The sequence below is a fragment of the Pteropus vampyrus genome, unplaced genomic scaffold (assembly GCF_000151845.1).
Source record: "Pteropus vampyrus isolate Shadow unplaced genomic scaffold, Pvam_2.0 Scaffold88, whole genome shotgun sequence".
Lineage (NCBI taxonomy): Eukaryota > Metazoa > Chordata > Mammalia > Chiroptera > Pteropodidae > Pteropus > Pteropus vampyrus.
In genome coordinates this window covers 172,680-185,984 of record NW_011888869.1, presented here as the reverse complement: position 1 = coordinate 185,984, position 13,305 = coordinate 172,680, and the positions used below count along the sequence as shown (strand labels likewise).

The 13,305-nt window shown below is 34.3% G+C and overlaps 2 protein-coding genes across 3 annotated transcripts in view; one reads left to right on the top strand and one right to left on the bottom strand.

Annotated features, from left to right (window-relative positions):
• Positions 1–3,725, top strand: part of CUNH4orf46 (chromosome unknown C4orf46 homolog) — a 4,854-nt gene extending 1,129 nt beyond the window's left edge. The window contains exons 1-3 of one of the 2 annotated variants that reach the window (XM_011363682.2): positions 61–304; positions 493–687; positions 2,169–3,725. In XM_011363682.2, coding sequence (XP_011361984.1) covers positions 502–687; positions 2,169–2,324 — 342 coding nt within the window. In that variant the 5' untranslated portion in view covers positions 61–304; positions 493–501 and the 3' untranslated portion in view covers positions 2,325–3,725. Of the gene's footprint in view, positions 1–60; positions 305–492; positions 688–2,168 lie in introns of those variants that run through there. The other variant, XM_023532716.1, reaches the window with a different exon arrangement.
• A 2,018-nt stretch (positions 3,726–5,743) lies between these two features.
• The window catches only part of RXFP1 (relaxin/insulin like family peptide receptor 1), a 93,282-nt gene continuing 85,720 nt past the window's right edge, over positions 5,744–13,305 (bottom strand). The window contains 4 exon segments of the mRNA XM_023532713.1: positions 5,744–7,029; positions 8,886–9,104; positions 9,772–10,182; positions 11,754–11,983. Of these exon segments, the coding sequence (XP_023388481.1) occupies positions 6,731–7,029; positions 8,886–9,104; positions 9,772–10,182; positions 11,754–11,983 (1,159 nt within the window). The 3' untranslated portion in view covers positions 5,744–6,730.

Sequence of the window (13,305 nt, the reverse complement as noted above, 5' to 3'; positions counted from 1 at the left end):
ACGCATGATGCAATGGCCAGCAGAGGCTTCTGGTCATGTACCCAAGGTGAAAAAAGAAAGGGATTTCAAGTTCCAGCGCCGCCCGCGGCTTCGGGTTGCAGATTGGGTCCACGCCTCTGTGTCTCCTAAACTGGATCAGGGCGACTGAGTAGGGAAGAGCCTACAAATCCCATAGGACAACGCACACACGGCAGAAGGGAGTGGGAGGTGGAGCGACGCGTGCGGAATCCTGGGAGTTGTAGTTAGCTGACGAGCCTTCTGAGCCTTGAATGGGGCTTTGCGCAGGAGCAGTGAACTGCCCAAGGTAAATTGACTGACGTCTCATTGGTTGCCCCGAAAAAGGCATCAGCTTCGCGAAATTGAGCAGACAGCCTCAGGAAGCCCCGGCGGGATTTCGGGTGGGAGGAGGCGGGGCTTCTGGGTTTGGGGCGGGAGCGGTTGAAAGGCAGTTGATGTCGGTTCCGCTGCTAAATTCTGATTTCGGCGTCCCAGCACTTCTCCATGGCAGACTCTGAGGACGCGCGGGTTTCTTCGCAGCCACCGCCGCCTCCCTTCTCTCCCTCGTCTTCAGATGCCTCTTCAGCATCTTCCCCCGGCGTCCCAGTGAGTTTGGACTGGCCATTTCCAAGCAGGAATAGTGGCCGAACGGTGGACCCTCTGGAGGAGGTGGAGCTGCAGATCGGAGACGTGAGTGTCGCCGGACAGGTCCCGCGCCGCGTCCCCACTCGGTGCTTGTCCGAGGACGGACAGTGGTGGGGCCAGGGAGGAAGGGACAGGGAGTCCACACACCCGGTCTGGCTCGTGTCGCCCTTCTGCCCCCTGAAGGTGCGGGCTGGGGGTGGGTTGGGAGAAGCCCGCGACCGACCGCCCCTTCCCGCGAGAGCTCCGCCTTTAGATTTAGTGTTGAGGAATTAGGGATTATGCCTCTACCTGCCCCATCCCTCTCTGTTTTCTTTTTGCTTCGCCTTCTGGTTTGTTATCCGCTGTAACCCGAACCCAAGCAGCCCTACTACTCAGGCGTATGCTGGATCTGTCTGCCCTCTCATCCTCCCGCCTTGCTGTCTATTGGTGCTTAAGATCAGGCTGTGGTTGCTCGCAGCGGGATTTAGGAAGAGCCCGTTGTTCTAGTTGGCCACCTGCCCAGAGCCAGCTGAAAATAGTCATTGCTCTGCACCCAGGTTGAAGGGGTTAGTCGCTGCCCCTGTAATCCCGGTAGGTTACATTAACCGTTTAGTCACAGACCTCCTCCCTATGGTTGCTAGAATGCATAGTTTGTTGAGTCTCGAAGTCCCAGAAACTAGCGCGCACGCGCGCACACACACTCATCTACAACCCTAACACACACATACCACAGGAGGGGGTGACAGTTTCAGTATTTAAGGACTGAGTGGGTCAAGCGATAACGTAAGTAAGGTGTAATCTTCCTGGGTGAACTTTGTGGAATAGACCCTCCTGTGCAAATTGGAAACTGGGGAATTAACTGGATTATCTCATAGCTCAAGTATTAGAGTTTTTTGTTTTGTTTTGTTTTAAAGGTGAAGTGCTGATACAGCTTCTGTTTTTGCTGAACAAGGCAAGACTGGTTTCAAGTGAATATGTGGAATGGAGTGCTGATGTGTTATCTAGGAATAGTGTTATCTTTATGTCGTAGCTGAAGAGAACCTTTAATTTAGTTTTCCACCAAGAGTTGCATATTTTCTGCATGTGTTTTGATTTTGTTGATGTTACTTGTCAGAATATCTGTTCTTTGGTCTATTCATTTTCATGGTCTAAAGTATTCATAGGTGAAAATAGTGAACAATGCCCTTGTTACCCCAATATCAGAAAGTTTTTTATGATAAAGTCCTTCAGATACTTCTAGTACTTAGTGTCAAGGGGTCCAAGTCATCTTGTTGAGCTAAGTGAGACTCCAATGTATATTCAATTAAAAAAAATATTGACTTGTCATGTCTCATACATCATGGATATCTTTCTAGACATTTTCCTCACAGCTTACTTCATATTAAAGAATTTCTTAGATTCCTTGGAAGAACTGGTGTTTTAGTTTGAAGCTTTTTTACTTTTAAAGAAAATAACTTGGGCAGTGGTTTTAAGGTTTTAACTATTTTAGACTATAAAATGAAATGAGAATTTAAAAATAAACTTTTTTTTTTTTTTTTTAATTTCAGGCAGCATTTTCATTATCCAAACTTCTTGAAGCCACATCTGCAGTATCAGCTCAAGTGGAAGAACTTGCCTTCAAATGTACAGAAAATGCACGTTTCCTTAAAACATGGAGGGACCTCTTGAAAGAAGGCTATGATTCTTTGAAGCCTGACAACTGATTTGACAACTCGTACTTTCTCATTTATATTTGCACATGTACCATATGTACAGGAAAATCTCCAGTAGTTCTGTATAAAAATTTCAAATGAAAAATTTCAAAATGAAAATTTTCTTGGTTTTCATCACTTGTGTGAAAGCAGAATACTGATATTATTTTTGATGCTGGCTGGTATTTGTTTATCTTAAATACTTTCTGTCCTCTAAACTTTTATAGAATCCTTTATGAATGTTAATTTCATCAGTAGATAATAAGATAGTGTTATCAGTAGCAAACCCTATAGACCATTATTCTATTCAATTTGCAAGAAGATGCCAAACATGGCAGAGTTTGAAGTTGAGTTTCATTTTATGGACCAAAGAAGGTGACTTTAAGGGTAGCAGTGTTAGATCCAGGTTCATTAGGCTAAGTTCCCTAGAACCAATCATTTATCTTATTTACTTCCATATCCCCAGCACCTAGAACAGTGTCACACAACAATCACTAAAAGTTTGTTAAATAAAAGAGTTGACAACATAATTAAAATCTATTTTTTCTTCCTGTTTTTAACATGAAGATAATTGTTTCTTTAAAAATATTTAAATCAGAACCTCATTGACTTGAAGGAAAAAAATTTTTTTTAACGGGGATTTGAACTTTAACTGATGACAGCTTTTTAAAATATGTGATAAATATTTTTTGTCCTATGAGGCTTTTTTAAAAAAAGCTTTTACTTTAGAAAATAAAAGCATGTCTGGAAAGAATGCATATTTTCCCTATTTATTTCTAAGGTTAACTGCTTCTCCAGATAATATTTCTTGCATTCAATGTTGTTATATCTTTGATTGTTCCCTTTAAAGTGCTCTATCACAGTTATGGCTCTGTACTACTGGGGTTTTATAAGTAATCTAAATTCTAAATATAATTCTAAAGAAATTATTTGGTTTTTAATTCATCAAATTTAAATGCTGTTATTGTTTCGATATTATGTGACCTTATTGACTATGTTCAATTATACTTTTCCTGTATCTTATGTTGCTTTGTGTGTGTGTGTGTGTTGTGGGAGTAGGCGGGGGTGGTTTATGTCATGTGTCAACGATTAAGCCAACTAATCTTATACTATTTAACTCTGGGCATTTTTGATATGTCATCTTAATTCTTTGTAGATATGGAGATGTGTACAGAACTATATCTAAAGCTCCACAATGGAGCTATGAAAGGGGACAAATGGATGGGCAAAGAATAATTTTGTTTAGCATATTAGGTCATAGTTCTTGATTAAATTTTTAAGTTAAAGATAATACATATGGTATGTTCCTGTAATAAAGAGATGCATGTTTTGATATTAGAAAAATATTTTACATGTAATTTTTTAAAAGGTACAATTTTTAAAATGTACGAAAATAAACTTGTTGAAAGCAAACTTTATTTCTATTTTGGGGGGTTCATTACTCTAAAACTTCTTATTGAAATATTTCAAACATAACAGGATAATGAATGATTTAAAGGACACCAATGCATTTCTGCCGTGAAGATTTAATCAATGTTAGCATTGGGCTATATTTTCTTCTGATCTATGTATGTATGTATGGAAGTTACTTTATTTGGGAAGGTGGAAAGATAGAAGAATGAATGAATTGAGTAGATGGGAAACTAAATGGCTTTAAGAAAACCATTTGAAAATATTTTACATGCTAAAAAGTAGTTTCAGATGTATATTTTGTAAATTCACAGCATTTCTAAGACCCTTAAACACAGGTTATGATTAAGCGTTTTGTAGGATTACATTTTATCTGTCCTGTCTTCATGACTACTGCTTTTATTCTTTTTAAAATACTCTTTAAGAAACATGATTTTCCATTTGATATTAGTAGTAAAACTTAAGGTAATAAATCCTGAAATGATCCTATAAAAGAATTTAAATGTATTTTCATTTTTGTAAGATTCTTAAAAATTATGGTCTGACTAGTTAAGAGAATTAAATGTTATAAACAAAATTATAGCTTTCTATTCTGATTTTTATTGAAAGTGTACCACATTTCTCATGTAGGAAACTCATTGGAATCATCCCAAGTAAGAACAAAAAACTCAAAGCAATCCATATTTTTAACAAATTTCAGGTAATTTATTTCAAAAGAAATCAATATACTTTTATACTCAATAAATGTTTTTGAGTCCAGTGTTTTCATGGTTCAGACATTTTTGATATATTTAAAAACTACTTGAAAACATTTTATGAAAGCAAAAAAATTCCTATAGCTCAGAGTCCAGTAGAATAGCTAAAAAAATAGTATGACCTGGTTACCTGTGCAAACAAGGTAGAGCCATCTCTTGATGACAACTGCTTTCTGTTTAAAGTAAAATAGGTATATATAGACCTTTCCTTCCTGAAGTTAAGTTCCTAAATGTGTGCATTCTAGCTATTCTTTTTCCTTTAAATGGTTTTATTGAGATATAATTCATATACCATAAAGTTCATCAATTTAAAGTGTATAATTCACTGGCTTTCCAGTATAATAGCATAGTTGTTTATCCACAATCAATTTTTGAACTTATTTTTTGCCCAAGAAGATGATCTCCACTTCTTAAGCATCACTCTCCCCACCCTCCCACACCCAGTAAACTAATCTTTCTTTATGAATTTGCTTATTCTAGATATTTAATGTAAGTGGAATCATACAGTATTTGTCCTTTTGTGTTTGGCTTATTTCACATTCACCATGCTGTAGCATGTGTCAGAACTTTATTCCTTTTTGTGGCTGAATAATATCCCAGTGTATGCATATACTATACATTTTATCCGTTCATCAGTTGACGGGCACTTGGGTTCTTTCCTTCCATCTTTTGGTTACTGTGAATAATGTTGCAATGAACACTTGCATACAAGTATCTGTTTGAATCCTGTTTTCTACTCTTTTTGGACTTATATCCAGGACTGAAATTGATGGATCATATGGTAATACTAAGATAAGCTTTTGAGGAACTACCAAGCTATTTTCTACAGTGGGTACACCATTTTACATTCAAACCAGCAATGTAGAAGGGGGTTTCGATCTCCATCCACATCCTTGCCAACACATTTTATTTTTTTAAATTACAGTCCTTTTAGTAGATGTGAAGTGTTATCTCATTGTGGTTTAATTTGCATTTTCCTAATGGTTAGTGATGTTCAACATGTTTTCATGTGCTTACTGGCCATTTGTATATTGGAAAAATATTTGTTCGAGTCCTTTGCCCATTATTTTTTAATTAGGTTACTTGTCTCTTTTGTTGAGTTGTAGGAGTTCTTTAAATATTTTGAATATTAAACCCTCCTTAGATATATGATTTCCAAATATTGTCTTTCATTCTGTAAGTTGTCTTTTCACTTTTTTGATAACGTCCTTTGATGCACAAACGTTTTTAATTTAGATGAAATCCAATTTATGTTTTTTTTCCCCCTTTTGTTGTCATCTAAGAATCCATTGCCAAATCCAAGGTCTTGAAGATTTACCCATATGTCTTATATTTAGATTGTTGATTCATGTAGAGTTATACATGAATCAACAATCTAAATTTTGTATATGGTGAAGGTAGGGATCCAACTTCATTCTTTTGCATGTGAATATCCAGTTGTCCCAGCATCGTTTGTTGAAAACACTATTATTTACTTGATTGTCTTGGCATCTTTGTTGAAAATCAATTGGCTGTAAATTTGAAAGTTTCATTTCTGGATTCAAAAATTGATTGCAATGTCTATCCTCATCCTAGCTTTCTGATTCATCCCTTTATAATACTTTTACTCTCCTTTTTCAATACCATATGGCGGTTCTCATTTAAAGCAAAAAGACAACAGGGCAGAAAGTGACAGAGAAGTGCTGTTTTGAGTTTATATCAATATCTTTTTTCTTTCATAGTAATAAATATATTGTATTGGCTCTCAAATGTACAAAGACTTGAGAGTTAAGATGAATTCTTAAAACAGAACATCTGTATTTTGACATTCAGAATTTCTCTTGACGGTATTATAATCGAGCAGCCCCAAATCTTAAAACTTCAAAGTGTTCATGATTCTTATGTTTGCTGATACGCATGACAGGCAAAGCTCTACCTTAAACTTGAGCTGCAGATGGGCTTTGTATATTCTACTGTAGTTAAACACAATTTAATATTGAAAATTGAAAAGATTGTATATTGTCTACTTCCAGGAGTTTACCACAATGCCATGCAAATAGTGGGTACTCAATAAATGTAAGAAAAAAAAAAAAGAAGAATGAATCTTTCTGAAGTAGATCTCTCTTAATTTCCTATGCAAAATATTTGCTAGTATATACACATTACCAATATAATTTATTTCCCTTTATATGGGAATCAGTCAGTTTGAGTTTCCCCAAATAACCTCATGTCTTTGTAAGCTACTTTCTTTTAGCAGATGGGATTCAGAGTCAGTTATGAACAGGAATTTAGTCTAGTTGATTGAGAAATTAGTGATGATTCATAGGGGTCTGTGAAAAGAACTGGTGTCATTAACTTAGGTGGCATCTCCTGCATCGACCACATTTCTAGCCAAGTAAATGACGGAGCACATGTCTTCTGACTTCTTTTGCTGTCAATAGATCTTTGTCTGTAGTTATACCAAAACTTATGGATCATTTCCTTGAATGGTCTTGTGGTCAGAGTATAGAGAATTGGGTTCAAAGCACTGTTTATAGGCAGAATAAAAATCACTACCCAAGAATTGATGGTACCTGGAAGAGAAAAATAAAATAGTTCAGATGTTTATGGATATTTGCAAGGTATAGAAACGCTTTTCCTTGTTTCTACCCCAGTCCTCTTTTGAGTCTTTATTTTTCTCTCTCTGATGTCATATTAAGTAAGTACCAGGTCTACATGTGTTTCCAGGATGACTTTCCAGAGAGCCAGTGTTTGAGCTGGTGCTGCAAAATAGCAGGGTTTATTGCTAAGTAGCTTTTCTTGAATGTATCAACAAAAGTATTCCATTAGGTAGAAATATTTTCCACCTATTATATATTATTATAATATGATTCCATTTGAGGAAGCACAGTATTGTTTAGTATTAAATCATATCTTTTCAAATGTTTTAATGACTAAATAGTACATATAGTATTGCTTAACATATATAGACTTAGCTTTAATAAATTTCCTTTTGGCTATTTATTTGGTTTTAAAAATAGGTATGCATTTTTTAGGCTTTTGGCTAGATATTTATTTTAGTAAAAACATCTTTGGTAACCTTATAAAAATCACTGTAGTATATATACAACTACCGAGTACTCAGATCTTTATTATAATTTAATTAATACTATTTTTCTTTCTTGTTGCTTATAAAATGTGAGATACTAACTGCTAACCATGGGATAGAATAAAATTAAAATTGTATGTTTATATATTTTTTAAATGTGAATATATACTGCACTATACATACAGTTAACAGGATTTTGCACCTTTAAAAATTGTGGCAAAATGTACATAAGTTTACCATTTTAGCCATTTTTAAGTGTACGGTTTAGCAGCATTAAGTACATTCACATTACTGTGAAGCCATCACCACCAATCACCTTCAGAACTTTTTCATCTTGACAAACTGAAACTTCATACCTATTAAACAACAACTCCCCATCCCTTCTTCCTCTCGACCCCTGACAACAGTATTCACAAACTTTCTGCCCCTGTGAATTCCAGTTATCTCCTATTTGTCCTTTTGTGAATAGTTTATTTCACTTAGCATAATGTCTTCAAGATCCATTCATGCTGTAGCATGTATCAGAATTTCCTACCTTTATAAGGCCGGATAATATTACATTTTGTATAGGTAACATATTTTATTTATCCATTCATCCATTGGTGGACAAGGGTTGTTTTAACCATTTGGCTATTGTGAATGATACTTCAATGAACATGGGTGTGTGAATGTCCGTTTCACTTACTGCTTTCAATTCTTTTGGGTATCTACCCAGTCGTGGAATTGCTGACTCATATGTTAATTCTAAGTTTAATTTTTTGAGGAACCACCACACTGTTTTCTCAGCAGCTTTGCCATTTTACATTCCTATCAGCAACATACAAGAGTTACAATTCTCTACATCCTCACCAATACTTACTTTCTCTGCTTTTTGATAATAGCCATCCTAATGAGTATGATGCCCATTATTTTTAAATGTCAAGAGTGTTTTCTTCTATTGTCTCTCATACTCTGGGATAATGTTCTTTGAATTGTTATGTATTCTGGGAAGAAATATGTCTTACCTTCTGAAATAACTGAAGTAATTATTTGATAATCATTTTGACCGATTTTTGTTTTTCAGGTCACCTTAAGCATGACATTACCAGAATTTCAACATATTGAGTATAATTTATTTGAGTAATTATTCCTTTGTTCCAATAGTAATTATGTTTTTAGGCATTTATGGAAATAACTGAACAGCTTCCTCCCATAAACATTTTACTGAACATAACCTTAAGTACATATAACTCTCACTTAAATTTCTTGAAACGAATTGGTGTTAAGGACCTTAATTTTCTTTCTTAGAGAAACATCGAAGAAACAGATATTTCTTTAAAGAAATTTAAAAAAAAATTGTACCTGGTATTTCTACCTGAAGCAATGAAAGAAATTTCAGTACAAAAATAGGTATCCAGCATAATGCATCAGTAAATACAATAAAGAAAAACCGTTTAGCAAGGATCATCTCTTTTTTAACTTGATTCCGTATTTCAGTTGCTGTTATGGCACTTTGATGAACACTGTAAAACATGCTTCCATAGGAAAAAACTATGATGATAAATGCTGCCAAGTTAATACCTATTTGGAATACAAAGGTTATTATTAATGTATATAAACATTTTTTAAAACAAACAAAACACTGTTATTATTAAGGAGAAGATATGAGGACCACAAAATGTTTTTTGTTCTTCATAAGAATTACTAAGGTACACAAAAATCACGAATTTAAAAAGAAATTAAGTATTGCTGAAATAATAAGGAATAATGAAATGTTTAATTTTAAAATGGCATATTAAAATGAGATTATAGTGATAAAATGACTATCCTGGGCCTATTAAATTTAACCTTCCCAGTATTTTTTTCATAATTCAATTACTTTAAGCTACATGTAAAAACTTTTTTTATAAGAGAAAACACTTGTATGTCTACTCTCAAGCCAAAGGCTTGTATGGTTACTTTGAGTTTGTTCATATTATAAAAGCAAAGAATTAAAATTCATGAAATACAATTGTTTAGTGATTGTCTTTTATTAAGGTGCATGATGTTGGAATTTATATGATAAAGAAGAAATTTAGAAAAAGAATCCCTTTAGGGGAATCTGATAGACTCTGCCTCAATGACAATGGGAAAAACTGGTTAGATGATTTGAAATAAAAATTTGTAAATATTAGAAGGTATAATGAGATTCATGTTGTGATTTACTCTAATATTTAAATGAAAGAGCTTATAATACAGAATTTCTTACCAAGAAAAATTGTCACTGAATAAATCTGGGCTCCAACACTTTCCGTATCTTCTGAATGAAGAGGGAAACATACTCCACTGGTGCCATAGTAGTTTTTGAAAAATTCCTTATTGCTCAATGGAACAAAAGCCACTATAAACCCGGTAATCCAAATGAGAATCAGAACTGTAATTGTTCTGCATTTTCTAGGTCTTAAATATCTAAAAGGATACACAATGCAGATATATTTTTCCAATGTCAGAAATGTTAAAAGTAATACTGATACTTCTGTGGACAAAATGGCCAAAGATCCCACAAGCTGACAATGAACACTCTCCATCCACAACTGTGCATGCTTGTTGTATTCTCCACGAAACTTTAGGTCAAAGAGTCCAATCACAAATAAATATATTCCCATTAGGCAGTCCGCATCTATAGGGGTCAGTAAATTTCACAAATTTAGAGAAATAAACAGACTTATCAAGAAGAAGTAATATTTTTAGTATTAGCAAAAAATAACCAAGTTTCTTCTATCTTGGCGGGAGTTAATTTTTATTCTAAGAATTCATTTGAGTTAAGGATTGCTTCGATTCTCTTTAATAACCACTCTTATAGCGCCCTCTACAGCTAAAAAGAAATCATTTCTCTGTTTTCCTCTAATGCAAGTCCGTGAGAGGGGCGATCTTGTCTGCTTTGTTTTCCATTTCGGTCTCATCACCTGAAAGCGTTGAATAAATGAACAAAATACAATTATGTTGAACATTCGATTAGGGACCAAGATGGGAGTATTATTATTTACTTCACCCCTTCCTCTAAAATTCTCCCAGCTTAACAAGCTAAGGACATCCAAAATCCCAGAGGAAGGAATTCAGAAGTCGCTGTGATAGAGTAATGATTCTGAATTTTGAGGTCCAGAATTTAGAAGATATGAATAATTATGAAGTGCTTTGCATTCAGTACAATTTGGGGCCCTTAAATTATTTACCCAGAGATGGCCTAAACAAACCTGTTCTGATTCTCAGTTCTCATTTTTACATCTTTCTCTGTCTCTTTTTAGGCTCTCAAGCTTCTACACAAAGTTGCCAAAATCACATTACTGTATAAATTATAAATCTGATTCTAATCCTTAAATATTGAACTTATATTCTGTCCTTCTCTAGGGAAATTGAGCGTACGTAAACTTTTGCAACTAACAATACTAAGTAGTAAATAATTTCTGAGTTCTGTTTCTTAAGTAGATTGCAATTAAAAAAAAAACTCAACAATTAGACATTAGGCTTTGAATGAGGGTGGGGGGTAAAATATGAGAGAGCACACATAAAAAAGTAGAACATCATGTAGACTGATTTTTGCTTGAGGGAATATAAATAAATTATAGACCACTTTTCCTATACTATAAACACCCTGACGACTAGTTCTTGCTTATTTTTCTTTGTAGCCCTCATTTAACATAATACCTTTCAATCACCTTTAAAAAATTCTAAACCTTAAAAAAATTCAAAACCTTAAAAATTCACACAACATAAAAACATGTTTGTTTTTAAATATTTCCAATTATGCATGGAAAAGATTCTAGCAGCTCAGAGGCCAGAAAAACAACAATCTGTTAAATTGATATATCTATGAACTGGATATGTAAACAAAATAGCAAATGCAGCTCTTGATGTAAAAACGTGACCATAAAGGTGTTATTCATAGTAAAAGATTTCATATTTTTTTGCTTTAATATTATGGCTCCAGAGTATAAAACTAATGAATGAGAGCTTCATTAATCTGTAAGGTATGTAAGACAGTTGAGTTTTTCTTGTTTTTAAAACTTATTTTTCTTTCTTATCACTAAATTAATTTTATTTTCATTGTTGTGAATGTGAAAACAACATATAATCAAAAAGAAGAAAAATTTTAAATATCATAATTCTATTGTTTACTTATTTTCTAATAGCAATTAGAAAATAATTCTACATTTTGAAACTATAATTTTTCTTCATCCAGGAAATACTCACAGCAGAGAGATACAATTGACATGGCATGCAGCTGGTTCTCAGAGCTGATATAAGGTCGCATACAAATGACAAAGATATTTCCAAAGCAGGTAACTGAAGACACAACCCAGACGAACACCCTCTGGATGATGTTTGCCAAGAGATTCTCTAGAGATGAGATTCCATCAGTGTTTGGTTTACAGCTGCGAACATGTGGTGCATAGCCACAGTACTGGAATTTCTTAAAATAGCTGATGTACGAAGATAAGGCAAAATAAGATTTTAAATTTAATTCAGTGTCCCTATCCATTAATATTTATTTTCTACATTTTCTCAGTAGAAAGAAAATGTCCATATTTGACTCAGAGGAATGTAAAGCATTAGGGGTACTGAAGCTTTAAACTTAACTCTCATTAACTTGATTTTACTTCGTAAAAAAATATGTGTGTGAGAGCAGCAAATAGGCATAATGAATATACAATTGTTAGACATGTCTTAGAATATAAATAAACTGTTAGCACATGATCAAGGAAACTTTTATTGGTGCTTAGTGTTTAGTGCATGTAAATGCACTGTTGCATCACTCCTATTGTTGCTGCAATTGATCTTGCTTTTTAACCCTCAGGGGAAGATAGAGTTAAGTGTTTTCTCTGCACTTCCATGACTTTTCTATTATAGAAGTTATTATGTGATCTGTAAATACTTGCTAGCATGTATATCTCTCACAGTAGATTTCATTACACGATAAGGTGTTCAATATTTGTTGAGTAAATTCTTTCATCAATACAGACACCACCTAGGTGATCAGTAATTACTATCGTGTTACTACCAATACCAACACTGTTTATGGAGCATCTTCTAGGTTTCAGGAATAAATTCTCAAATCAATTCCATGAGGTAGGTATTAGTATCACTGGGAGAAGATGAATCTTCAATGGAGGCAAATTATGTACGAGGAAATTTTTTAGTGAATGTAGAAATTGGGATTCAAATTAGATCTATTTGCTTGTGAAGCCATGTATTCTGGCATAAAATATAAATAAACTTTATAGTATGAAGAATTGTAGTAATAAAGATAAAAGATAAAGATAAAAGCTTAACAATTGCAGTATATCATCTTGTTGTTTAACAAGATGATATGCCGCCTGGATTCTAGAGCTGCCATCGTTTCTGCCAATTCACATCTGTTCCTTGAGTTGTTTCTTGGGCTTTGTGAGCTATACCATTGTTTTTCCTCAGCAAACTCTGTTTTGCTTAATTTAGTCAGAGTGTTTTATGTTGTTTGCAACCAAGGAAACTTTTATAAGCATTCTCTCTGAGGAATTATGGAAAACAGAAACAGAGTGCTCTGTGTTAGATTTAAAATGTATGCAAGATTATAGGGTGGTGGTGGCTGACATGACACTTTCTAAATTATTGAGAATGAATCACCCTGGCAACGAGATCATTCTAATATCTGCTGTAAGACTGCATTCAATTAAAGAAAACCTTTCTAAAGCATGGTATCAATGGAACAATGAGTCACACTGTTGGAATAAACTATTTTTCAAAGTTTACCATTGTACCCACACAT